This window comes from Oncorhynchus kisutch, linkage group LG9 (genome assembly GCF_002021735.2).
Source record: "Oncorhynchus kisutch isolate 150728-3 linkage group LG9, Okis_V2, whole genome shotgun sequence".
Lineage (NCBI taxonomy): Eukaryota > Metazoa > Chordata > Actinopteri > Salmoniformes > Salmonidae > Oncorhynchus > Oncorhynchus kisutch.
The window spans coordinates 30934840-30959309 of NC_034182.2; the positions used below are offsets into that span (position 1 = coordinate 30934840).

At 45.5% G+C, this 24470-nt stretch overlaps 1 protein-coding gene across 4 annotated transcripts in view; it reads right to left on the reverse strand.

The window, feature by feature from the left end:
* Positions 1–1821: 1821 nt before the first annotated feature.
* The window catches only part of LOC109897042 (peroxisome proliferator-activated receptor gamma coactivator 1-alpha), a 67146-nt gene continuing 44497 nt past the window's right edge, over positions 1822–24470 (reverse strand). For all 4 annotated transcript variants that reach the window (XM_031832401.1, XM_020491556.2, XM_031832403.1 and 1 more), the window contains exons 7-13: positions 23927–24000; positions 15297–16524; positions 13089–13181; positions 12365–12485; positions 7927–8048; positions 7393–7544; positions 1822–4779 (exon numbers count right to left, since the gene is read on the reverse strand). In XM_031832401.1, coding sequence (XP_031688261.1) covers positions 4676–4779; positions 7393–7544; positions 7927–8048; positions 12365–12485; positions 13089–13181; positions 15297–16524; positions 23927–24000 — 1894 coding nt within the window. In that variant the 3' untranslated portion in view covers positions 1822–4675. The remainder of the gene's footprint in view (positions 4780–7392; positions 7545–7926; positions 8049–12364; positions 12486–13088; positions 13182–15296; positions 16525–23926; positions 24001–24470) is intronic.

A 24470-nucleotide genomic window follows, 5' to 3' on the forward strand; every position in this document is an offset into this window, starting at 1 on the left:
AATCCTCTAAAAATACAACTTGAGGAGGAGGGAGGAGTGTGGAGGTTTGGGGCTCAAGCTTAGGAAGTCTTGAAAGAAAACGTGAGGCAAGAGAACTGAGGAATCCAGGGACCTCGCCTTGCCTGCATCTCTTTGATGTCATTCAGTCATCGCTAACAGTTCACTAATCCTACTTCTTGGCACACTCTAATCCTGTTTTTTCTCCCCCTACTTCCCAGTCCTAATGGTGTCACTTAACTTGAATTATTATGATAGAATTATACAGGCAAGCGATTTAACTAGAATGCCAGCTTCACACTATTAGTGAGAAAAAAATGTGTTCCTTCTGAGATGGAATTTTCCCAATGAATCATGTGCTTGCCCGAGAAGAAACTGGCCCTGATACTAAATTACGGGTAGCATTACACATGTTCCACCCCACAGCCTTTAATGAACTAGTCTTGAGTAGTGTAATATTCTTATCAAGGTTTTCTCCCCCCCCCTTCCACCCTGACCTGCATACTTTGTATGCGAGAGGCAAAAAGGTGTGGGAAACGTGTGAGAAACAAGGTGCTTGTTGTTAAAAACTGCCTTAAGGCCTCAATGACTTGACGATTTATTTCCAAATAAAAGTTCAATGCGACTTTGATTGGACTTCATTCTATGCTCAAGTTTAATACGTCTACTTTAAAATGGTCCATTTTTTACTCCACGGAGCGTTTGGACGACAGTGCCAACCCTAATACCAGTGCTACTCAATGAAGTGGAGGAAGGACAATGGCCGCCCCGCAACTCTAAACAGCATCTCCTGTTTGTCCTGGAGAGAACCGAAGCTGATCAAACCCCATTATCGGCAAGGCTTCCACTTACTGTTCCCTTGCTTTTCCCCTCCCCCTTTTTCCCCATCACGATAAGATGCCCGACATGATCTGTTATGTGTTTTTTATTATTAACCAGTAAGATAAGAACCTATCTGGATTGAGATTCCCCGGGACTATTTCATTCTGTGGAAAGGGCAAGCAGAGAGACCTCCAGCTGGAGTGCTGCAGCCGAGCTGAAATGAAAGCTGGCCACCACTTTTTCTCTGGGGCTAAACGGCAGCCCTTAATAAAAAACACAATCAGACCCCCAGCCTTAAAGTTTAATGCACATTCCTCCCACATTTCCCTTCAAACCGGCAGAAAAAAAGGTTAGGGGGCTCGCAGTGAGAGGCCCAGCCACGAGGCCAACCTGCGAGCGATACAGTCATAATGAGCAGCCCGTCGCATATCAACGAAGCAATCATCAGCTTGCCAGTACTCCGTTGGCCATTTTGTGACTTTAATGAATTTGTCCTCTCAACTTTTTTAATTAACTTGCAGAGTCATGGTGCGCTGGGCTAAAGTTGTAGACATAGATAACTAGGAGAATATATAGCATCGCTCAGGTGATAGGAATATCAAAGAGGGGAAAGCTGGGGTCTAATTAATTTCTTAGTGGTGGAGAGTGGTAGCTGAGGGAGAAGGATCCAACACTTGAAGGCATTGAAATGTTACATGAGTAGACTTTCATTTCATACAGTCCATGATGCTAGAGAAACCTAATGCGCATATATATATATATATAACTACTACAGGCAGTGTGGTCTCATGTCTAACATTGCACAGTAAAACAGGTATGTTCATATATTAAGTTATAGCATAGAGGGTAGACTTCAAGGAAATGCCATTACAGTCATACCCAAATGAAATGGGTCATAATGATGCCTGACTAAGGGAAGTACACACTCTCACCATGACAATGAGAAAGGAAGCAGGAGGGATGAAGGTAAAGAAGAAAGTTACCTGACAGGACAGTTCCCAGTGAGTTTCTTTCAAACACATTTCCCTTTATTGACATGTTGAGGCTGATGAGAATTGCACATAAAAAATAAAATTCACAAGAAAGTCATACAATAGGAACCACAAAAGGCATCGATAAGGACTTGGCAGAAGGCAACGTGGATAGGACACAAACAGGTAACAACCCAAAGCAACCCCCCCCCCCCACCCCCCCAACACACATACAGTATCTGCCTATAAACAGACACACATACGCTCACACTCGCAAACATTATTGTCCTTCCAAAAGAAACATGATCACCCAACAAACGTTTAAGCAGTGGCGAATTCCTCAGTAGTTCACATTATTAAAGAGTCTGCCACAGGTGACATTTTGAGAACCATAAGGTGTTATAATATATTGCTACTCTAGGCGATTTACAAAGCGAATTTTTTATTTTATTACAATGATTAAAGCCACATCTATCAAATGGGATGCGACGCCATTACCCATGCGCTGTACAGGGGGGAAGTATTTCCCCCACTGATTTTGCCTCTTTGCATCAGGAGAATTAGCTCGTTTTCATCTACACAGTCAATCTTAATGAAAGGTGGCCTGTGATCAGTGAAGCTTTCATACAAAAAAACGTCCTACGTCTCGTGATGGAGCCAGTTTTTTCTCGTTACTTGGCTCTCACTATAAACAGGATATTAATTCAACCAGAAAGCACAAGGTTACCTTTAATGTCACGTCGAAGGTGCTGTGATATCTGGACTGTGTGGCAGCATCGCCTAATGGAAAATGGTGCAGTAGCATGCAGTATTGAGTAGTTTCTCTAGGCTTATAGGATGTCATTCAAGTACTGCCATTCAGACAGGAGAGCCTGATAGCCTAAGTAGTTTGTGCTTTATCGGCTGTCATTGAATAGACATGCGCTACACAGACAAATGTGGTGCTAGGATGCTTGTTGCTGAACACTACAGTTTTAACACTGTGTTTTCCGTTGCATTCGTTTACATTTCTACAGTTGCCACAAGGTTTCTACAGAAACACACAGACCCAAACTCACACTAAATGTGCAAACATGAGTGTTGACTGACTAGAACATACTGTAAGTGTTCTCTGTTGGGTGATAAGAGTCACGTGACCGTGCTAAGAATGGAATGGAATCCCCGTATGTAGCCAGCGATTGGGTAATGGGTCGGATCTAAAACCACACAACAATATAAGCTAAAGTACAACTTTGAAAAATAATTTATTGCTTTTTTAAATACTTTTTCTTTCATTTATATTATTATTAATTATTTTTGTAATTACTGTGAATAATGTAAATATTATCAGCATGTATATATATATTTTGAACATCAAATACAAGATTTAAAAAAAATTCTGGAAAGAAAATTGTAAACTTTTGTTTGGCATTCACATAATCAAGCGTGTGTGGAGCAACAAATCAGATTTTTACAGTGTGGTACAACAAAATACCTGCAAAATCATTTTATTGCTTCATGTTCTACGTGTATAAAGGAAAATAACGTGGTAGACATTTTGTCATGGCTGCAAACCACTGTTGTGGAGACAGAAATCACTTGGACAATGAGCAGCATATCTCATCCCACTGTTCGAGAAGATTATTAAAAATATGTTGATTGTTTCTGAAAGGCATAGAAAGAAATATTCCCTCAAAACTGTTATTTATTGTTCATCTTACCACTGATTGTAAATTAAATAACAAAAATCGAATCACAATATAAATAGCTAAAATGTGTGAGGTACACCATGTGACATGGGAACCATAAATATTTTTGATTCAAATATTAAAATAAATAGATAAATATGCACGGTTTATCCTGTTTGAACAGATTAAACATAGTAGTCTTAGTCATAGTCTTTCCTCAAAGAGGGTAAAATTATCAAAACAAGAACCATAGAAATCATTGAAATCAAAATGAGTTGATACATACTGATTGTTTCAGAAATAATTCATAAAAATAATGGGGTTTGTTTTTTTACAATCATGAAAAAACACGTTAGAAATGCATTTTAGACTAGTTGTCTAAGGAAAAACACTGAGAAACTTTAAACATAAAACTATAAATGGTTAACTTTTTATCCCAACAAAGTAAATGTCAAAAAAGGAGATTTGTTGACATGCTCCCTCGAAATGAGCCTCCAACACATTTTTACAATCATGTCATGTCTTCTAAACTTCATGTAGGTGTACAATATGTTTTACATCATTGTAATAACTACAGATCGACATTCTTAATTAAGAAAATTTCTTCATCAAAAGGCTGCATTTTACAGTGCATAGCTGTAACAAATAAAGAACTTTGTCTGATATGTACACAAAAAAATACAACATATTTTGATCATATCTGTAAATACAGGGCTACATTTTTGTCCGAAAATGTAGACAGCATTGTTATCTCTCGTTAATAGTGTAACACCACATCCAAACACCAGATTTTTAAAAAAGAAAAGAAAATCAGGCACAAAAAAAAATGAAAAGAAAAAGCCTGAACAACCTGCACATTTTCACCACTCAAAGCATTTGTTGGGTGTTTGTAGTGCTTGGAGAGAAAAATCTCCTCAACGTCTTTGTCTTTCACTGACCGTTGTACAACAGTACAGCACACACATCTGTACACAGGCTATGAGGATTCACTGGCTCTCCCGGTACTGTCTCTTCCCAGCTTCTTCAGAAGCTATGTTCATGTAAACATTGTTGTTAATATACTTTATATATATATATAGGTCTATATATAGAGATTCATCTTTATATACTCTCTTACATAGAGTGTAAAACTTCTGGAAGTCTCGTAGTCGACGGACAGAAACATTAGTGAGGTATCAAGACATCCCTCTTTGTAGACAGCAGGTGACAGGGCAACTGTTACCTTCTCAGGCTGCACTGGGCCTCTTTCAGCAAGCTGTCGAAATCCATGGAGTCGTACTTGCTTTTAGTGGAGGCTGGATCAAAGTCGTCAGAATGGGAGTCTGAAACGAGAGATGGATATTGACGTCAGGGTTAAGCAGACTAAGTGGTCTCCAATTCTTGTCACAAAATCACCTCTCACCTTTGTTTTGTTTTGCATATTGAGGGGCAGTTTCCTGGACACATAAAGCATAGTCCTAGACTAAAAAGCATGGCAAGAATCTCCATTGAAACACCTTTCAGTCCAGCAATAAGATGAATCTTTGTCCAGAACTGCCCCTAAATGTTTGACAATTTAAGTCATTGTGAATTAGTTATATTCTGAATACATCCATTTCAAAGGACGTTCAAACCATGTCACATAATCCTATAAACAACTGCAAATCTGTATGACTATCTGCATCTATGTGAAAGGACTCATCTGAATCGGTTGCTTTTCAATAAGTCTGACAGCTATCTGTATCCCCCCCTCCAATGTTTCATATCTCCCCACAAATTAGATGTTTAGACGCCATTCATCTTTACATCATTCAAAGGCTCAGGGTGGAAAATAAAGCTTTTCTGATACTGAGCGACAAAATCGTCAAAACTGAGCGAGCGGCAGGGGGCATATATTTTGATTGGTCGGCGCGATAATAAATGTGTCTTATCTCTCGTGGCAGACAGCTTCACAAATGGGGCCCCCACACGGGCGGCAGCACGCTTTGAGAGCTTGAGAAATGGGAATGACCATGGCATGCAGGAGATGCCAGTCGTGATCTAATGCTATGGCCAAGGGGTACGCCGCGCACCTTGAGGGATGACAAATACCCATGTGCACTACTTAGAACTAATGGACAGTCAAAAAAAAAAATGAGACGAGACAAGAAAGCCAGGCAAGATTGAGAGGAGGATCTGAGGCCGCTACTGCATGACATTATTTAAGTTCCCTCGCTTTGAACAGGGAGTATTTTCCTCTCCCTTCCTTTCTTTTATCGTACCCCTGTCATGGGCAGTTTGGGATAAACTGGGTCTTTCTCTCTAAAAAAAGAGAATGAAGCAGAATGAAGGTCTTTCTTTTCATCCCGAAACTGATTAGTAGTGTCAGTCGTCAATGTCTTTCCTCAAGGGCCTGGGATTAACGCATCGTCGCTGTCCACTTCACAAACGTCAATGCCATGAATGCCACTGGTTTCAGGCCCGAGCCTCAGAAATAAACATTAACGTCTTTGTTCCTTGGAAGAACATTCCATTTTCTTTCCTCTGCTGTGACCTACTGACCTCCCGGTTCACCCTGCATTAAACATCCCCCACCCTACGCTTTGTCGTGGAACGAATGTCGAGTGGAAAATAGGAGCAACAATACAAGCCCCACTTGGCATCTTAACCGCCAACATCAAATGGACCAAATGACACACAGACGAGCATCCATCTTGATGGACTGACTGACTCCGGCTATAGTGCTATTTAAACATCGCTCCCAGTGTCTACCGTCTGTTAATGATAGTGGGGCTATAGTAAAGAGAGGATGGAAAAAGGAGGGATGGAGACCCCACTTTCTGTTCTGGTTTTCAACAGGCGTCTACGTAGGGAGAAGCCAAGATTTGTCTCAGTGCCTTGCATTATTTATCAAATGCGTCATCCGGCACTATAGCCGTGTCCTTCTGAACAATGAGTGCAGTCTTTCGGGCGTATACACTTTCTTTTTTCTGTGCATGCACTCGCACGTTGTGTACCTTTTCCTCAGATTAATCGACTAGCTCTACCCGTGCTTTTAAGTCGCCGGCACTTTGTAGGGCTGCCGCCATGAGGAGCCGCCCCTGTGTCAGCGTCTGTGTCCAAAAGCATGAGGAAGAGAGTGCTGATTATTAGTCAATCAGGCCTCTGCTGTCAGGCTCGTTTCCTCCCTCCCTCCCTCCCTCCCTCCCTCCCTCCCTCCCTCCCTCCCTCCCTCCCTCCCTCCCTCCCTCCCTCCCTCCCTCCCTCCCTCCCTCCCTCCCTCCCTCCCTCCCTCCCTCCCTCCCTCCCTCCCTCCCTCCCTCCCTCCCTCCCTCCCTCCCTCCCTCCCTCCCCCGGTGGATGACACGCTGCTAGGTAACACAGCGAGGTCTTGCCTCTGTTGAACACCACAACAGCTGGCAACAGACGGAGGCTCACCCAGGAGGGAGGGGCTGAGGGGATTTAACCTTGCACCCCTCTTCCCTTCATCCCTCCCTCCCTCTCTCCTTCCATCTACCTACCTCTCTTTACCCTCCAGAGCATAAAATATACATGCCTGTATATAGGGTATCAAAACAAACCGCGGACTAGCTTTTAAAGGGCATCGTTCTCTTTCTTCCCAATTCCATACTTCTCGAGTATCGACTAAGTACAAAGATATAGGCTGTGAACAATGGAATGGAACAATGCCTCTCCATTCCTCGAGATATACTCCTATATGGGTGCTGGTTAAAGAGGAATTGTACACAGATTGACCCCTGAACTGTTTTTGCCCGTGATGACTGGAAGGTAGACTCTAACGCTTGAGGCAGGGTGAGAAGAGTAAAAATATGCTTTTTGGTTTTGAAAGGCATCATTCGAGCCTTTTTGCTTCCCAACTTCCTGACCCTCCCCTCCATCCTTCACTCCCTTTGACAGTCTGCGTGTATTAGCAGAAGCTCCAGGGTTCTCCCGAGCAACAACAAAGCAGCACTTACCCAAGTCTGTATAATTCGATTTGCAGAACTGCTTTTGTCCACCGAAGCACAGCTCGAACTGGGGCTCGTTTGACCGGCGCAAGGTGTGTCCGTTTTCAAGGGCAGCGACGGCGTCACAAGTGTAGCGGTAGGTGATGAAGCCAAAATTGTCCCTGCAGTCAAGAACAGAAAATGAAAAGTCAAACCAACAACGTCAGGTTCTCTTCTGGTAGCGGACATCCAGACTATTTATATGCAAAAGAGAAATCAATAAAAATGTATCTTTGGGGCTTTTTATAGGCTAGGGATAGATAGGATAACAGACATGACTGGAATGCAAAAAAGCGCCCTCCTGCCCTGCGTCTACTCCTGACTTTGACATAGAAGTCGATGCAAAGCCCAAAGTTTTCTGTGTTCCACCTAACCTAGAGGGTAGAAATGAAGGGAACGATGTACTACAATGAATCCTATTACACCCCCCCCCCCTTCCCCCCTCCCCCCCATAAACCCAACACACAAACACACACATGCGAGCACACAGTCCCGGGGCCTTACCCGTCATCTCTCAGGTTCACGGCACACTCTTCGATCTCGCCGAAGACTTCAAAGCGCCGCTTCAGCTCGGTCCGCGTGCTGTCGGACCTCAGTCTCCCCACGTACACCACCCGTCTCTCCTCCTGCTCATTAACGGAGAGAGAGAGAGGGAGAGAGATTAAAGGAGGAGTATATTCCTCTCCTTTCTGCTTTTCCCTCCCCTTCAGGCCCACTCGGTGGCCGTAATGAACTACTCGGAACTCCTGATGGCGAGCGCTGACTCGAGGCCACCCTTTTGTCACATCGCTCTTGTTTTTTTCCCCCGTTGATTGGTCGGGCTGTGCTAAATACCTCCTCTTATCTGATAGGACAGATTCATTATGGTCCCTTGTCTTTTTTATTTTCCCCCCCTAGCCTTTATAGAACCGTATACATTAAGACTATCAGAGGTTTGCTCTTCCTCTTTCGTTTTGTGGTCTGAGAACCGAAAATGAGCCAATGAGTTGTTTGGTATTACACAACTTAAGAAGCCTGTATCTGTAGTCAAAAGAGGACAAATGCATTTTTAAGTGTCCTTCAATTATGGGTAACTGTTGCACTAGAGAATTAGACCTCTCGCTTGGCTCTGAATATCAGACAATAAGCTGCCGTTACACAAACACCATTAAAGAACCCTGTACGAAACACCATTACTAAGAACAGGCCGTAGGGGAGAAAACACCATTACTAAGAACAGGCCGTGGGGGAGAAAACACCATTACTAAGAACAGGCCGTAGGGGAGAAAACACCATTACTAAGAACAGGCCGTGGGGGAGAAAACACCATTACTAAGAACAGGCCGTAGGGGAGAAAACACCATTACTAAGAACAGGCCGTAGGGGAGAAAACACCATTACTAAGAACAGGCCGTAGGGGAGAAAACACCATTACTAAGAACAGGCCGTAGGGGAGAAAACACCATTACTAAGAACAGGCCGTGGGGGAGAAAACACCATTACTAAGAACAGGCCGTGGGGAAGAAAACACCATTACTAAGAACAGGCCGTGGGGGAGAAAACACCATTACTAAGAACAGGCCGTGGGGGAGAAAACACCATTACTAAGAACAGGCCGTGGGGGAGAAAACACCATTACTAAGAACAGGCCGTGGGGAGAAAACACAATTTTCCACGAACCACAAAGGACACAAAGGTCACACCGGCATAATTTAGACCTACCGCACGAGGCTGCAATTATGGTTTTGGGAGCAATTTAATTGCATCTGCTAATCATATAATGCAGAACAAGCCTCTAGGCTGTTGTATCACTGGAATTATTTATTCACTCATTTACTTGCCATTACTGGGGCGAGTCTATAGAGATCCATTCAAATGTTGAATGCTACCCCGGGGGCCACTGGTAACTGATACATGTAAATCAGTCGCCTGGTAGTGAAACTCAAAGTTCACCTCCGCAAAGAACCTAGACTAAGGTTCTGTTCCAAATAGCACCGTACTCCCTACATAGTGCACTACTTTTGAGCAAAGCTTTATGGGCCCTGGACAAAAGTAGTGCACTAAACTCAGCAAAGAAAGAAACATCCCTTTTTCAGGACCCTGTCTTTCTAAGATAATTTGTAAAAATCCAAATACCTTCACAGATCTTCATTGTAAAGGGTTTAAACACTGTTTCCCATGCTTGTTCAATGAACCATAAACAATTAATGAACATGCACCTGTGCACCTCTTAACGGTCGTTAAGACACTAACAGCATACAGACGGTAGGAAAATACGGTCACAGTTATGAAAACTTAGGACACTAAAGAGGCCTTTCTACTGACTCTGAAAAACACCAAAAGAAAGATGCCCAGGGTCCCTGCTCATCTGTGTGAATGTACCTTAGGCATGCTGCAAGGAGGTATGAGGACTGCAGATGTGGTCAGGGCAATAAATTACAATGTCCGTACTGTGAGACGCCTAAGACAGCGCTACGGGGAGACAGGATGGACAGCTGATCGTCCTCGCAGTGGCAGACCGTAGGTAACAACACCTGAACAGGATAGGTACATCCGAACATCACACCTGCAGGACAGGTAGAGGATGGCAACAATAACTGCCCGAGTTACACCAGGAACGCACAATCCCTCTATCGGTGCTCAGACTGTCCGCAATAGGCTGAGTTGGCCTGAGATGGCCTGTTGTAAGGCAGGTCCTCACCAGACATCACCGGCAACAATGTCACCTAGGGGCACAAACCCACCGTTGCTGGACCAGAAAGGAAGGGCAAAAAGTGCTCTTCACTGACAGGTCAAGGTTCTGTCTCCCCAAGGGTGATGGTCAGATTCGCGTTTATTGTCGAAGGAATGAGTGTTACACAGAGGCCTGTACTCTGGAGTGGGATCAATTTGGAGGTGGAGGGTCTGTCATGGTCTGAGGCGGTGTGTCACAGCATCATCGGACTGAGCTTGGTGTCATTGCAGGAAATCTCAATGCTATGTGTTACAGGGAAGACATCCTCCTCCCTCATGTGGTCCCCTTCCTGCAGGCTCATCCTGACATTACCCTCTAGCATGACAATACCACCAGCCATACCGTTCGTTATGTGTGTGATTTCCTGCAAGACAGGAATGTCAGTGTTCTGCCATGGCCAGCGAAGAGCCCGGATCTCAATCCCATTGAGCACGTTGGATCGGAGGGTGAGGGCTAGGGCCATTCCCCCCAGAAATGTCCAGGAACTTGCAGGTGCCTTGGTGGAAGAGTGGGGTAACATCTCCCAGCACGAACTGGCAAATCTGGTGCAGTCCACGAGGAGGAGATGCACTGCAGTACTTAATGCAGCTGGTGGCCACACCAGATACTGACTGTTACTTTTGATTTTGACCCCCCCCTTTGTTCAGGGACACATTATTCAATTTCTGTTAGTCACGTGTCTGTGGAACTTGTTCAGTTTATGTCTCAGTTGTTGAATCTTGTTACGTTCATACAAATATTTACACATGTTAAGTTTACTGAAAATAAATGCAGTTGACAGTGAGACGACGTTTCTTTTTTTGATGAGTTTATATAGGGAATAGGGTGCCTTATGGGATACATTCTAAATGGTAAGACATGCGCTCCAATCCTCAGAAAAATACAAATGAACCGTAATATTCAGTATTATTATTTTTCCTTCTCCTCCCTTCACATACAGTATGAGACAAAGTGTTTGCTGAATTAGGGATTTAGATGCTGACAATTGAAAAATACGCCGGCTTTCCGAGACGGCACCCCGAGGCTGGCCGTCTGTGTGTGTGTGTGTGTGTGTTGCCCTCGCATCATCTGGCCTCCCAAACCTCTACTGACAGCTTGGCTTTGCTGCCTGTAATTGTCTCACCTAAAATGTATGCAGGCCAAAGATAGCGTGTGTGCATTATTTGACGTGCACATTTATCATCCTGTGTTAGCATGTTTAAAATGTGTGCAATCTCACACAGAGACAGGTAGAGAACGGAAAATTGATATTCATCCCATTTTCATTGAATTTGAACTAGATCACTGGAAAGATTCCTTATTTAAACAGTGTACATTTCCATGGCAGTGAATTTCCTTTTTTTAGCCTTGTTCCCTCTCTCCCTCTCTTCCTGTTTCTAACATCTGCCCCTGTGGTGTGATTAATAAGATCCGACACCGTTCCCAGACGCTGGAGACTTTTAAAAATACACAACCCTGAGATAAAGAGGAAACGCGTGGAGCCCTGAATGATTCAGTGACTCACTTTGCATCTATTCATTCATTACAGAGGAACAGTAGGCAGCAGGCACGGCAACGAGCCCTCAACTGTCTGCCCTGTCTAGGTAGTGCAGAGGGTGTGTGAGACAGCGATGGGCACAGCCGGGCTATATTAATACCAGGCTGCCATTAGAAGGACGAGAGAAAGACAGAGAGAGAGAGAGAGAGAGAGAGAGAGAGAGAGAGAGAAGGGGGGGTTGAGAGATGGGCAGAGAGAGAGAGAGATTCACTGAGTATACAAAACACGAAGGATACCTGCTCTTTCTGTGACAAAGACTGACCAGGTGAAAGCTATGATTCCTTATTGATGTCACTTGTTAAATCCACTTCAAAATCAGTGTAGATGAAGGGGAGGAGACGGGATTAAGAAGTATTTTTAACCCTTGAGACAATTGAGACATGGATTGTGCATGTAAGTGCGTTTGAATGGGGTATGGTAGTAGGTGCCAGGCTGCTGGGTTTGTCTCACTCAACAGTTTCCCGTTTGTATCAAGAATTGTCCACCACCCAAAGGACATCCAGCCAACTTGCCACAATGTTGGGAAGCATTGCAGTCAACATGCGCCACCATCATGGTGGAACGCTTTTGACACCTTGTAGAGTCCACGCCCCGACGAGTTGAGGCTGTTCTGAGGTGCAACTCAATATTAGGGAGGTGTTCCTAATGTTTGATATACTCAGAATATAAGACAAAATGACAGGGGAACTCACTATTGCTTTTTCCCTTTGTCTCTCCCTCTGCTCAGCCCTCTCAAACTCCCTCTTCTGGTAGTCCTGGCGATACTCCTCCCGCTTCAGACACTCGTGCTGGTATTCCTCGTAGCTGTCGTACCTGCGGAGGGACCAAACCAAACCCATCACTTTCACTGTCCTCCCGCTGTCTTTCCAACATCTGCCCTTCAGTTTCACGTCCGCACTTATAAAGCGTATTGGCCGAAACCCCACCAAGGAGTTGGGCTAAATTTCCCCCCTCCCGGAGGGGTGGGGAAACAAACAAAGGCATTAATAAGAAGATGCCTCCCCCTGGTCGTAAAGGTCATGGATCCTGCAGGAGAGGCCCACGGGAGAGAGCGGGTGAGATGCACAGTAGAGAGCTGGACAGCTGCCACTGTCAGCACTACTTCACATCATTACTTTCAGCTTAGTTAGAGCTTCATCCGGGGAGAAAAAGTGCAACTTTCGTCAGATGTGGCCATGCATTGGAGAGATGGGAAAATAGGACTTTGGGCTTGTCTGGTGTCACCGGGCTAATCAATGGCTAAGGAAGGAGTGCCCATATTCAACACCGTGTTCCACAATCCTGCTGGTTTTCAGTCAATACATATTTTTGGTGACAAGGCAAGGATGAAAACTAACTTCAATTGAAGGAACTGGATCATGAGGGACCCGAGCTGTTTACCCCTGGTTTAGTGTAAGGGATGTGTTGAACCCTTACCGTGGCCTGCGACTGAGGGGGGATCTGGACTGTGAGTGAGGGCTTTTGTGGGTCCTGGACCGCAAAGTGCTGGAGTCCATGTTGTGGCGAGACCTGCAAAAACAGAATACATATTAATCATCAAGATGTCAATCATCTGGAGTCTAATAATAAAATATTGTCTAAGTGTAACTGTGCATTCTGCGTAATTCAGTCTTATCGACTGCGAGCATTATTTCAATAAATTAAATCATATCTGAGATGGGTATCTGTGAATCCGATAAAATTGTCTAGACATACTTAGGCATTCCTCATTCATATCCTTTCCTTACAAGATGACAGAGCCACACTGTCAAATCTGACCGTTTAAAAAAAAAAAACACAAAGTCCGAATATATTCAGCATTATTTTCAGAACGCTTTTCCCAAGTTTGACCGAATTTGACTTCCTTCACTCTTCCCCTCCACAGTGGAGCTGGGTTTAAATGTTCTCACCTTTCCTCCCACCAGGGCCAGTATGTACTGTACAAGCACCAAGTATCTATGTTAAATGAGGGGAAGTTCCTTAGGCCCCGCGGCCAAACGCTAAAGTTAGTATCCCGACAGAGTACAGGCTCTTTTAGCTCCCATTGTTTTATTACTGAACTGATGCTGAAGAAGGGAGACTTGAATAATAGAAGGAGAGACGTTAGGCTACGGTCCAACGTCCACAGAGTTAAGGAAGTGGAGAGTTTGAAAAGAGAGAGGTGGAGTAGAGAGACTTGAGGACATTTTGTTGAACATTTTTCACAGAGTTCTTGAGATACTCAGGTATCCCTGACCTTTTACGAGGTTACTTTTCCCCCCGCTTTTCTTCTTTCAACCTCTAACCTGGACATATTTAGCAACCTAGTGACCGTCTCTGTGTACTGTATCATAACGTTGGCGATAGTCCTCAGCCTGAATGATTTATCAAGGATATACTGCAAAACAGAAGGCAAAGTTCACCTCCATTGAGACTGACCTTTCAGTAACCCAGCAAACCAATTCACTTATGAGCGTGAGGGAAGTGAATGAATAGTCTATCCAGTTTGCAAGGCACTCAATGCAAGACTGCTGAAAGTATACCCACTGTATATCCGTTCCCTTTGCTCTGATCAAAGGGAACCATGGGAAATGTAGTTTTTCCTGGGCTGCTGTGATGATGCACATTGTTTTCAGAGGAGGGGATAAAGAACTAAACTCCCCAGATTTGGCTTTCATCTCTGGGGACAAAGAAGGGGTCTCGCCTGGCGCTCAATGAAACAACAGCTGCTGCCTAAAACAACACGCGCCGCATCAAATAGTAGATCCCGGGAAAACGGAGGTGGGAATGAGAGTGACAAAACGCTCCGATAACAGTCATTGCCAGGGGAAAGGAGGCTTTGACAACGTTGAAGCAACCAAAGCACAACACCTCAGGCGCCGCTCATTTTCCTAGTTGCCGCCTTCTCTGATACACAGTTTTGATCTCACAGTTTGACTAACACACCAAACCTCCTCGTCTGGTATCTGCTAGTGGAACCCTGGGTTTGCATGTACAAGCTGATCTAGGATCAGTACTGATCTAGGATCAGTTTCCTCAGTTAGATCATGATGAATAAGATTACATGTACAGGAGGGGCCTGATCCTAGATCAGCACTCCGACCCTGAGAAGTGTGAGACATATGGCCTCTGCTCTGTAGTTAAGCACTGAGACGGTTGAGCTTGGCTAGCCTCACTACAACAGCCTAACACAATCCACCGTCTAGTAGTCCAGCTGGGGAGGATTCTCCCTGGCCCCGTCACCCTCTCTCCTGTTGTTAAAGCCTCTTTCAACAGGAACATAACAAGTCTTCTCTGTGGTTGGGGATGCAGAAGCAGAAGCAGCTAGAGGCCCCATTCCAGGGAGACTGGAGAGCCTCATACCGCAGGGCCTATCCTCTCCTGACACCGTCTCTGACGGCTGAGGAGACCTGTTTACACAACTGAGCTGTCCACCTCCTGCCGGGAGCACCGTCAGAGCCGCCCATAACGCTTAGGCAACGTTCAAACAACAGAAGGGAAACGTCTCCCACCAGGAGGGAACGTGCTAGTTGGCTGTATTCCTATATCCACACTGGCAGGCTACTTAGAATGAAGCTAAGCAGTAGATATTTTGGGCATGATGTCTAAGTGGTGTGGTAGTACGGACATGGGAACCTAGCCACAGTGAGTAGAGGGTTTACTCACCTGGAGGAGGGGCGTCCGTCAGGTGAGCTGGAGAGGGAGCGCCTCCGGTGGTGGGAGGAGGAACTGCGGGACCGGGACCGGGAGTGAGAGCGGGAGGAGGGGGAGCCCGAGTGGGGCCAGTGGAAGTGTCTGGGGGAGAGGAGGAGGGAGGAGGGGGGCGAGACGGAGCCCCGTGAGGGGGAGCAGCTGGACAGCGAGCAGGACGGCGAGCAGGACTCGAAAAGCAGGTCCAAAGGGATGCCCTCCCAGGGGTAGAGGAAGTGCCCCTCGACGCCTTGACCCTCCAGCTCCTCGTGGAAGGGAGAGAGGCCCGGGTGCACGTACCCAGTAGAACCAGACCCAGAACTAGGGAGCTTGGGGTAGTTCTCGTACCCAGCAGGGCTCTCTTTGGTGGTCTGCAGGGCTCCGGCCATCTCCCCTCCTCCCCGTCTCCCCTCCTCCACCACCACCTCCTCCCCCTTCTCACCCTGGCTATAGATGGCTTGCTGGGGGCGGCCAAAGTGCTTGTTGAGCTCCGCCCGGATATCCTGGTCTCGCAGGGGCTGCTTCCTGCTGGCAGAGTGCTGGTCCCCTTCTGGGGTCTGTGGTGGGTGTGGTTTGTCCTGGGTGATGGGGGTCCGGTCCTGCCCCCGAGCCTCCTTACCCACAGGGGAAGAGCTCTGCTGCTGCTGCTTGGCCAAAGAGGATGAAGATGGAGGAGGAGATGTAGAGGATGAAGAGGAGGAGGAGGGTGGCATGGCTGAGTCCTTACATTCCACATGCCTGTCCTCCGCCACACCCGGATTGGGCTTCAGAGGGGTTGTCATAGTAGTCGTCATGGTAACGGTAGCGTTAGCCGCAGTGTTAGCGCCGGCGGCAGGGTCCTGTTTTGTGCTGGTCGCCGTGGACTGACAATAGTCGTGGTCACCGTAGCAGCGAGGCTGGACACTCCGCTTGTTGTTGCCGCAGCACCGCTCCTCCTTGCAGCCCCCTGTCGTCGCAGCAACCACAGAGGTGGGGAGGGCAGTGGACGCTTTGCTTAGCTGGGCGTACAGCTCAGTCTGCTCTGGGCCCTTCCTGCCTGGGGCCGAGGTTGGGGCTAGGGGCCTGCAGGGTTTTGCCTCGCTCAGCCGAGCCCTCTTGCACGCCAGGGCAGATGGGGAGCATGAAGACAACTTGGTTTTGATCGATGCTTTGAAAGGGTTCTCTTGACTGACTTTGTGGGGGGGCGTGGTAGGTGGTGTCAAACCTGGAGAGAGGGAGGTAGGGAGAGAGGGGGAGAGAGAGAGAGAGAGAGAGAGAGAGAGAGAGAGAGAGAGAGAGAGAGAGAGAGAGAGAAAGAGAGAGGGTCGATAAAAGAGAATGGAAATATAATGCATTCTTCCTCCCCACCTTCCACCCTCTCCTCGCACTCCCTACAACCTGTTTAAAGACAGTGACAGGGGTTGATTAAAATATTCACTTTCATCCCTGGTCCTAATCCTGATCCGTATTTTATTGCAATCTTGACAGATTAATGCAATGCTCTGTGTAATTTAATATGGTGGAGCCGCTACACGGCTCGGCTACCACCGCCATCCCTCCCTGACCTTGGACCATCCCTCATTCAGGAAGAAAAGAAAAACATTGGCAGCAGACAAACATCCTCCTCGAAGTGGAGCGTCCTTCGAACATGTAACCGTCGAATCTAGCCGACGCGTTGGACGATGGCCAAACAATTTCAATAAAAGCAAAGGCCTTTTGGCTCAATTTTGAAAATCTATCACAAGTGTCCTATGTTTTGGGCTTCTGCTCTCTACTGCAAGTCAAGGTGGTGAGATGTGTCAGGCAGCGAGATGTGTCAGTTTTCGGCACTGCATGTTGCTATAGCGTGCCACTGTGCTGTCATATGATAGTGGCGGCTTGGTGCGGGGGAGATGTCTGACTGGTAATGGAGGCTCAGTGTCTGCCGGGGGAATGGGTTGTCATTTTTCTCAGATCCTGCTTGCCTCTCTGTGGCTCGTGCCGAACCCGACCCCTCCTGACAAGTTTACGAGCCGACAGATGGCAGTTATATGGGAAGTCCTGAGATGGGCCTGCTTTATAGCATTGTTAACTATCACGCAAACAACCAGCGCTAGGTAGGCAGTCCCTTTCCTTCTGTCTCCCTCTCGTCTCTTCCCTCCTTTTTCCCGTTCTGTCTCCCACTCCAGTTCAATCTCTCCTTCTCTGTCTCTCCGGTTCAATCTCTCCTTCTCTGTCTCTCTGGTTCAATCTCTCCTTCTCTCTCTCCGGTTCAATCTCTCCTTCTCTGTCTCTCTGGTTCAATCTCCCCTTCTCTGTCTCTCCGGTTCAATCTCTCCTTCTCTGTCTCTCTGGTTCAATCTCTCCCTCTGTCTCTCTGGTTCAATCTCTCCTTCTCTGTCTCTCTGGTTCAATCTCTCCTTCTCTGTCTCTCTGGTTCAATCTCTCCTTCTCTGTCTCTCCGGTTCAATCTCTCCTTCTCTGTCTCTCTGGTTCAATCTCTCCTTCTCTGTCTCTCCGGTTCAATCTCTCCTTCTCTCTCTCCGGTTCAATCTCTCCTTCTCTGTCTCTCTGGTTCAATCTCCCCTTCTCTGTCTCTCCGGTTCAATCTCTCCTTCTCTGTCTCTCTGGTTCAATCTCTCCTTCTCTGTCTCTCTGGTTCAATCTCTCCTTCTCTGTCTCTCCGGTTCAATCTCTCCTTCTCTGTCTCTCTGGTTCAATCTCTCCTTCTCTGTCTCTCTGGTTCAATCTCTCCTTCTCTGTCTCTCTGGTTCAATCTCTCCTTCTCTGTCTCTCTGGTTCAATCTCTCCTTCTCTGTCTCTCCGGTTCAATCTCTCCTTCTCTGTCTCTCCGGTTCAATCTCTCATTCTCTGTCTCTCCGGTTCAATCCCTCATTCTCTGTCTCTCTGGTTCAATCTCTCCTTCTCTGTCTCTCCGGTTCAATCTCTCCTTCTCTGTCTCTCCGGTTCAATCTCTCATTCTCTGTCTCTCCGGTTCAATCTCTCATTCTCTGGCTCTCTGGTTCAATCTCTCCTTCTCTGTCTCTCCGGTTCAATCTCTCATTCTCTGTCTCTCTGGTTCGATCTCTCCTTCTCCGTCTCTCCGGTTCGATCTGTCGTTCTCTGTCTCTCTGGTTCAATCTCTCGTTCTCCGTCTCTCTGGTTCGATCTCTCGTTCTCTGTCTCTCTGGTTCAATCTCTCGTTCTCTGTCTCTGTGATTCAATCTCTCATTCTCTGTCTCCCTGGTTGGATCTCTCGTTCTCCGTCTCCCTGGTTCGATCTCTCGTTCTGTCTCTTTAGTTGGATCTCTCGTTCTCTGTCTCTCTGGTTCAATCTCTCATTCTCTGTCTTTCTGGTTCAATCTGTCGTTCTCTGTCTCTCTGGTTCAATCTCTCGTTCTCTGTCTCTCTGGTTAAATCTCTCGTTCTCTGTCTCTCTGGTTCAATCTCTCGTTCTCTGTCTCTCTGGTTCAATCTCTCATTCTCTGTCTTTCTGGTTCAATCTCTCGTTCTCTGTCTCTCTGGTTCAATCTCTCGTTCTCTGTCTCTCTGGTTCAATCTCTCGTTCTCTGTCTCTAACCATCTCTATTTTTTTTACACTGTCCGTCTTTCTCCTCTAGACAAATACACAGGCATGAACACACGGATAGACACACACGGACAGACACACACACACGGACACACACGGACACACACGGACACACACACACACACACACACACACACACACACACACACACACACACACAGACAGACAGACACACACACAATAGTCACATACAGCCTCCTTCTCTGGAGTGGAGCTCAGGCACTTTGAACACCTACGCTCCCTGTCTTTGCCATTGTTATGAATGCACATCACTCTCCCTTGCAGTGAATTGCACCAAATGACAGCTATTAGTATCAAATCCTGTGTAAGAGTATTTACTGCTGAGGCTTGGAGCCTGAAAAAAAGAGAGGGAGAGAGAGAGAGAGAGAGACATAAAAATTCAGTTGCGGGGCCATTTCCTGAGTTTGGGCTCTCTAATCCAACCATCTTATCATCTAGACTTATCTGGATTTTACGGTAAAGCCGAATCGCAAAGCCCCATCCCTCTTTAACAGTCAGACGTGGTACACCGATAGCAACACAGAGACTTGATGCAGTATTTCAGAGAGATAGAGATGAGAAAGAGGGCTCTATTTATCATTACGCCAATGAAATGAGCTATGAAAAGGGAGGGCCGGTGTGGTGCCTGAGGAACTTCTGTTTCGCCAATGAAACGCCATCTGTGCAAAACAATGCGCACTAGGGTCATAAACTAGGAGCCATTAGTGCCGGGGTGAAATAAATCAGAATTAGATAAATATGCGCCTCTCAGTCAAACCGGCTTGGGATTGATGCTCGGCAGACACAAACACCAATCATACAGCGAATAGAGTTTTTTTTTTCTCTCTGTTTCTTTCCGGACTGTAAATTGCGAAGAGACCTCAGAGCAAACGACTCCGACGCCAACTCAGGGCTTAAAGAGTTGATCCGGTGGTAAGCCATGCAAATAGCAACACATAGACCCAACCCCGGTGTCATGAGATACTGTAATTAAAGACAACACAGTAAATCTATTAGCAAAAGGAGATTAGTCCTTCCAGTCAAATCCATGGGCTCTCTCTGAGTAGTGGGGTTGTCTCAGGTTTACCTTATGGGGGAGGTGGGACAGGGCCATAGTAAAATGATCCTCGTGTAAATACAGTTAGCAGTATCAAATTCTGAATAGAAGATAATTACAATTACTTTTCCTACTACTACTACTCCTACTACCACTACTACTACTACTACTGTTACTACTACTACTACTCCTACTACTACTGATAATGTAGAAACAACGCTACACCCTATGTGTCATTCTTGAATTGCGGTGGCATTTGGGGATTTATGAAAATGTTTACCTTCTTGTTTTTTAAATGTTGATTTAAATGTATTTGGGTACATCTTCCCCTTCTAAATCACTAATATGACAGCTTAATGACTTTAAACACCGTTACACTCTGAGAAAAAAAAGGTGATCTAGAAACTAGAAAGATCTAGAAACTAAAACGGTTCTTCGGCTGTCCTCATAGGAGAACCCTTTGAAGAACCCTTTTTGGTTCCAGGTAGAAGAACCCTTTTGGTTCCAGGTAGAATCATTTTGGGTTCCAGAAGAACCTTTTCCACAGAATGATCTACATGGAACCCCAAAAGTGTTCTACCTGAAACCAAAACGGGGTCTTCTATGAGGACAACCGAAGAACCCTTTCGGAACCCTTTTTCGTAGGATAACATTGTACCACCAGGAAGAGTAGTAACACCAACGATGGTAACACCAATGAGACATTTTTGGTTATTGTGGATTTTCTTAAATGGAGGCCCCATATTTGTATTTATTAAAGATCCCCATTAGTTCCTGCCGAGGCTGCAGCTACTCATCCTGGGGTCCAGCAAAATGAAGGAGCTTATACAATTTAAATAACATTACAATACATTCATAACAGATTTCACAACACACTAAATGTGTGCCCTCAAGCCCCTACTCCACTACCACATAGCGACAAAACAAAATCCACGTGTACGATAAACAGTATGTTATCATGTGTGTGTATGCATGTGTCTGTGCCTACGTTTGTGTTGCTTCACAGTTCCCCGCTGCTCCATAAGCTTGCTTCAGTTTTACTGCTTGCTTCAGTTAGTTGATGTGTAGTCATTTCATTTCATTTATTTGAGTAGGGACAGATGCAATAATATTGACACATTGCAATGTACAACAGTAAGATGAATTGCATCATAACACTATCTTTGTAATGAGAGGTGTTCAAGGTGGTAACACCAAATGACATAAAACTGAGGGGCAGACATTATCCTAGTACAAAAAAAAAGGTATTTTAATTGGTCTATACAATATATTAAATCTTTTTTTTCTTCTTCACTTTCTAGCATTCAAAATAATAGATACATATCTCTAAATCCCCCAAAACATGTCAATACAACTCTACACATTACTACTGGGACAAAGCCAATTTGCTTAAGTACATTAAACAATACCTAAACAAAGACCTGCAGTATAAAGGACAGTATGTTGTATCATTGATAAACAGTTCAATATAAACAAAAACATGTATGATGTGTTAACTATTTCTCATTTAAAGTGCAAATGCCACTGCAGTTCAAGAACCACCCCCATTGTCATGGAAAAGTTTACAACTGAAATGCTAACCTACTACTGTACTACATAAATACATACAAGTGTCTCTCCTTAAAGATGCACTATGCAGAAATAGCTCCGCCGTGGTTGAAAAAAAAATGTATTCTTATAGTTCCCCTAATAACAGTTGATGTGACACACCAAGCGGTCATAGTGTAGAGAATCATTGTACCATTCTAAACCGCTGTGAAATATGCTTTACAAAATAAAACATGTTGTGTTTGAAGCTGGTACACAAAACCAAAAGTAAAAGAGGCAAAAATGAAACTTAAAAATGGGAAGCATAAAATAGCACACATAGAGAATATCTATCGCTTCTTAGACTTGTTTCAAAGGGAATGAAAGACCTATAATTCACATTTCTATGTGGATTTGGTCAGGCCGCCCCAAAAGTTACATTTTGTAGCTTTAAACTTGCCACGGAAAATTCCATGTCCGATTGAAGCACTGACCTACTTCCGCCTGAGAGTTGCACTTCCTCCTTTGGCTTACCTCCACCTGGTTATCAATTAAAGAAGCCTAATCTCCAGATCTACTGGAACGGGTCTGCTGAGGACACATTAACTCAAGGGATCACAAAGATTTCATTCCCCCTGTTTCTCCATATCTGGCGTTCCTGAGTCGCCTACCACACGGGACTAGACTAATCCTAAAACGTAAAGGGGCTCCGGATCCGTTACCATTGTCCTCTAATGGCTTTCCCCTAATATCTAATCCCAAATCCCAAAGGGCAGTGAAGTCAGAGTTTGGCTTTATTAACTATGGCTGAAGCAGGAACACAGGGAGACGAGGAGAATGGGACTGGATTTAACCCTGAGGTCAGAAGCAGTAAAAAAATATATATATATTAACCGTGTTTGATTGCTCCAAAGCACTTCATTCCCTATGGGTGTCCCCTCTAACCTCTGATGCTTATGTACACACAGGATTAAATGGCAAGCGGAGCATGGTCAACTGGAGGAGCCCCCTTGGGACTTTGGTGTCCCACAAATCTACCCCCTCCCGACTCTAAAGAGATTCCAGATAATTCCTTCCCATTGGGCCTCGTTCCCAAACAAAACACTACCTGGAGTCTAGGAGGCGAGTCAGGTGTGTTACGTCGAGGGCTATTTCTTTTATCCGCTAGCAAACGGATACCAAAAAGGCCCATTGATGCGTCACATTGTGAGGGAGAAGAAAAGGGCCGCCATTTTGCTTTTATTGACCTGGGATGATTCGTCTCAGGGCAGGAGTGGGGGGGGGGCGGGGTTGGGAGGGAGGGGGGACACTGAAATAATTACCTGCATAATTCACAGAGAGAGAGAGAGGGAGAGAGGGAGAGAGGAGAACTGCTGAAGCCTGGTGTTTTAGATTTGCCTGACATTTACTTAATTTGGCTTTTAATTACCTTTTGCCTATAGCTTCTCACCGACGTACTTAATGAATAAGTGTATAATATACAGGGATAATGACAATAATAATTTTTAAATCCCCCTGCGTTGACCCCATTTGGAAAATTGCATCCTTCCCATAAATACAGACCCTTAAAATGGGAGAATACCTTACATGTCTCGAATCAAATTACCAGACTGTCTGAGGGGAAAAAGAGACACAGATAATATCGGTCACACCGAATTATGTGGCAGAACCAATTAAAACAATAATAATGCCACATCAGTTTGTCGGTGATGCGTTGGTTAAGTGAGCATTGCAGTCAAAGAGCATTATGATCCCGGCATATGAGAGAGAGAGAAAGAGAGAGGGAGAGAGAGAGCGTGAGAGAGAGGGAGAGAGAGAGAGAGGGTGGGGAGAGAGCGAGAAGAGAGAGGAGAGAGAGAGTGAGAGAGAGGGAGAGGAGAGAGAGAGAGAGAGGAGGAGAGGAGAGAGAGAGAGAGAGAGAGAGAGAGAGAGAGAGAGAGAGAGAGGGAGAGAGAGAGAGAGGGAGAGAGAGAGAGAGAGAGAGAGAGAGGAGAGAGGGGGGGAGAGGGAGGGAGGAGAGAGAGAGAGAGAGAGTTAGAGAGAGAGAGAGAGAGAGAGAGAGAGAGAGAGAGAGAGAGGGTGAGGAGAGAGAGAGAAGAGAGAGGAGAAAGAGGGGGGGAGAGAAAGAGAGAGAGAGAGAGAGAGAGAGGCAGCATATTAACTCTTCACAGAGAAGAGAGGGGGGATCTGTCTAATAAACCCAAAGGAGATTGGATCTGTTAATCAACAGTGAGGCATATAAAACATGTCACCCTGTGTACTAGTCCTTCACCTTGAACTCTGAACTTTTATGGAACTATCAAGATGGTGTGAAAAGCCCCGTGGGTAGTGACTGGAATGTAACCCCTAACTGGCTTAGTGAGAGAGCTGGGGTTTACCATTATGCCAGTACAAAGCAAGGTGAGCTACTCTGTGATTTGTGTGAACATTTGCATCTAGCCCTTACTCATAAATTCACTGGAAACACATTATTACCTGGGGTTCCAGAGATCTCCACACTCAATGTGCGTTCAATGGTTTTGTTCTCAAACGGGGATCCCTTGTGGTCACTGAAAGACAAAAGAGATTGAACACACTGTTTTACTCCACGCGGGAAAATGTGACATCAATAAAGGCCGTTGTGATCTTAGAAACGGAAATGAGAGTTAACAAAATGCCTCATGTTGGTGCACATTTTTTGCCTTTTGATTTACACTAAATACACAAAAGTATGAGGACACCCCTTCAAATTAGTGGATCCGGCTATTTCAGCCACACCTGTTACCGACAGGTGTATAAAATCGAGCACATAGCCATGCAATCTCCATAAATAACATAGGCAGTAGAATGGCCTTACCGAAGAGCTCAGTGACTTTCAACGTAGGCACCGTCATAGGATGCCACCTCAGATCGTAACATTTCTGCCCTGCTTGAGCTGCCCCGGTCAACTGTAAGTGCTGTTATTGTAAAGTGGAAACGTCAAGGAGCAACAACAGCTCAGCCGCGAGGTGGTAGGCCACACAAGCTCACAGAACGAGAC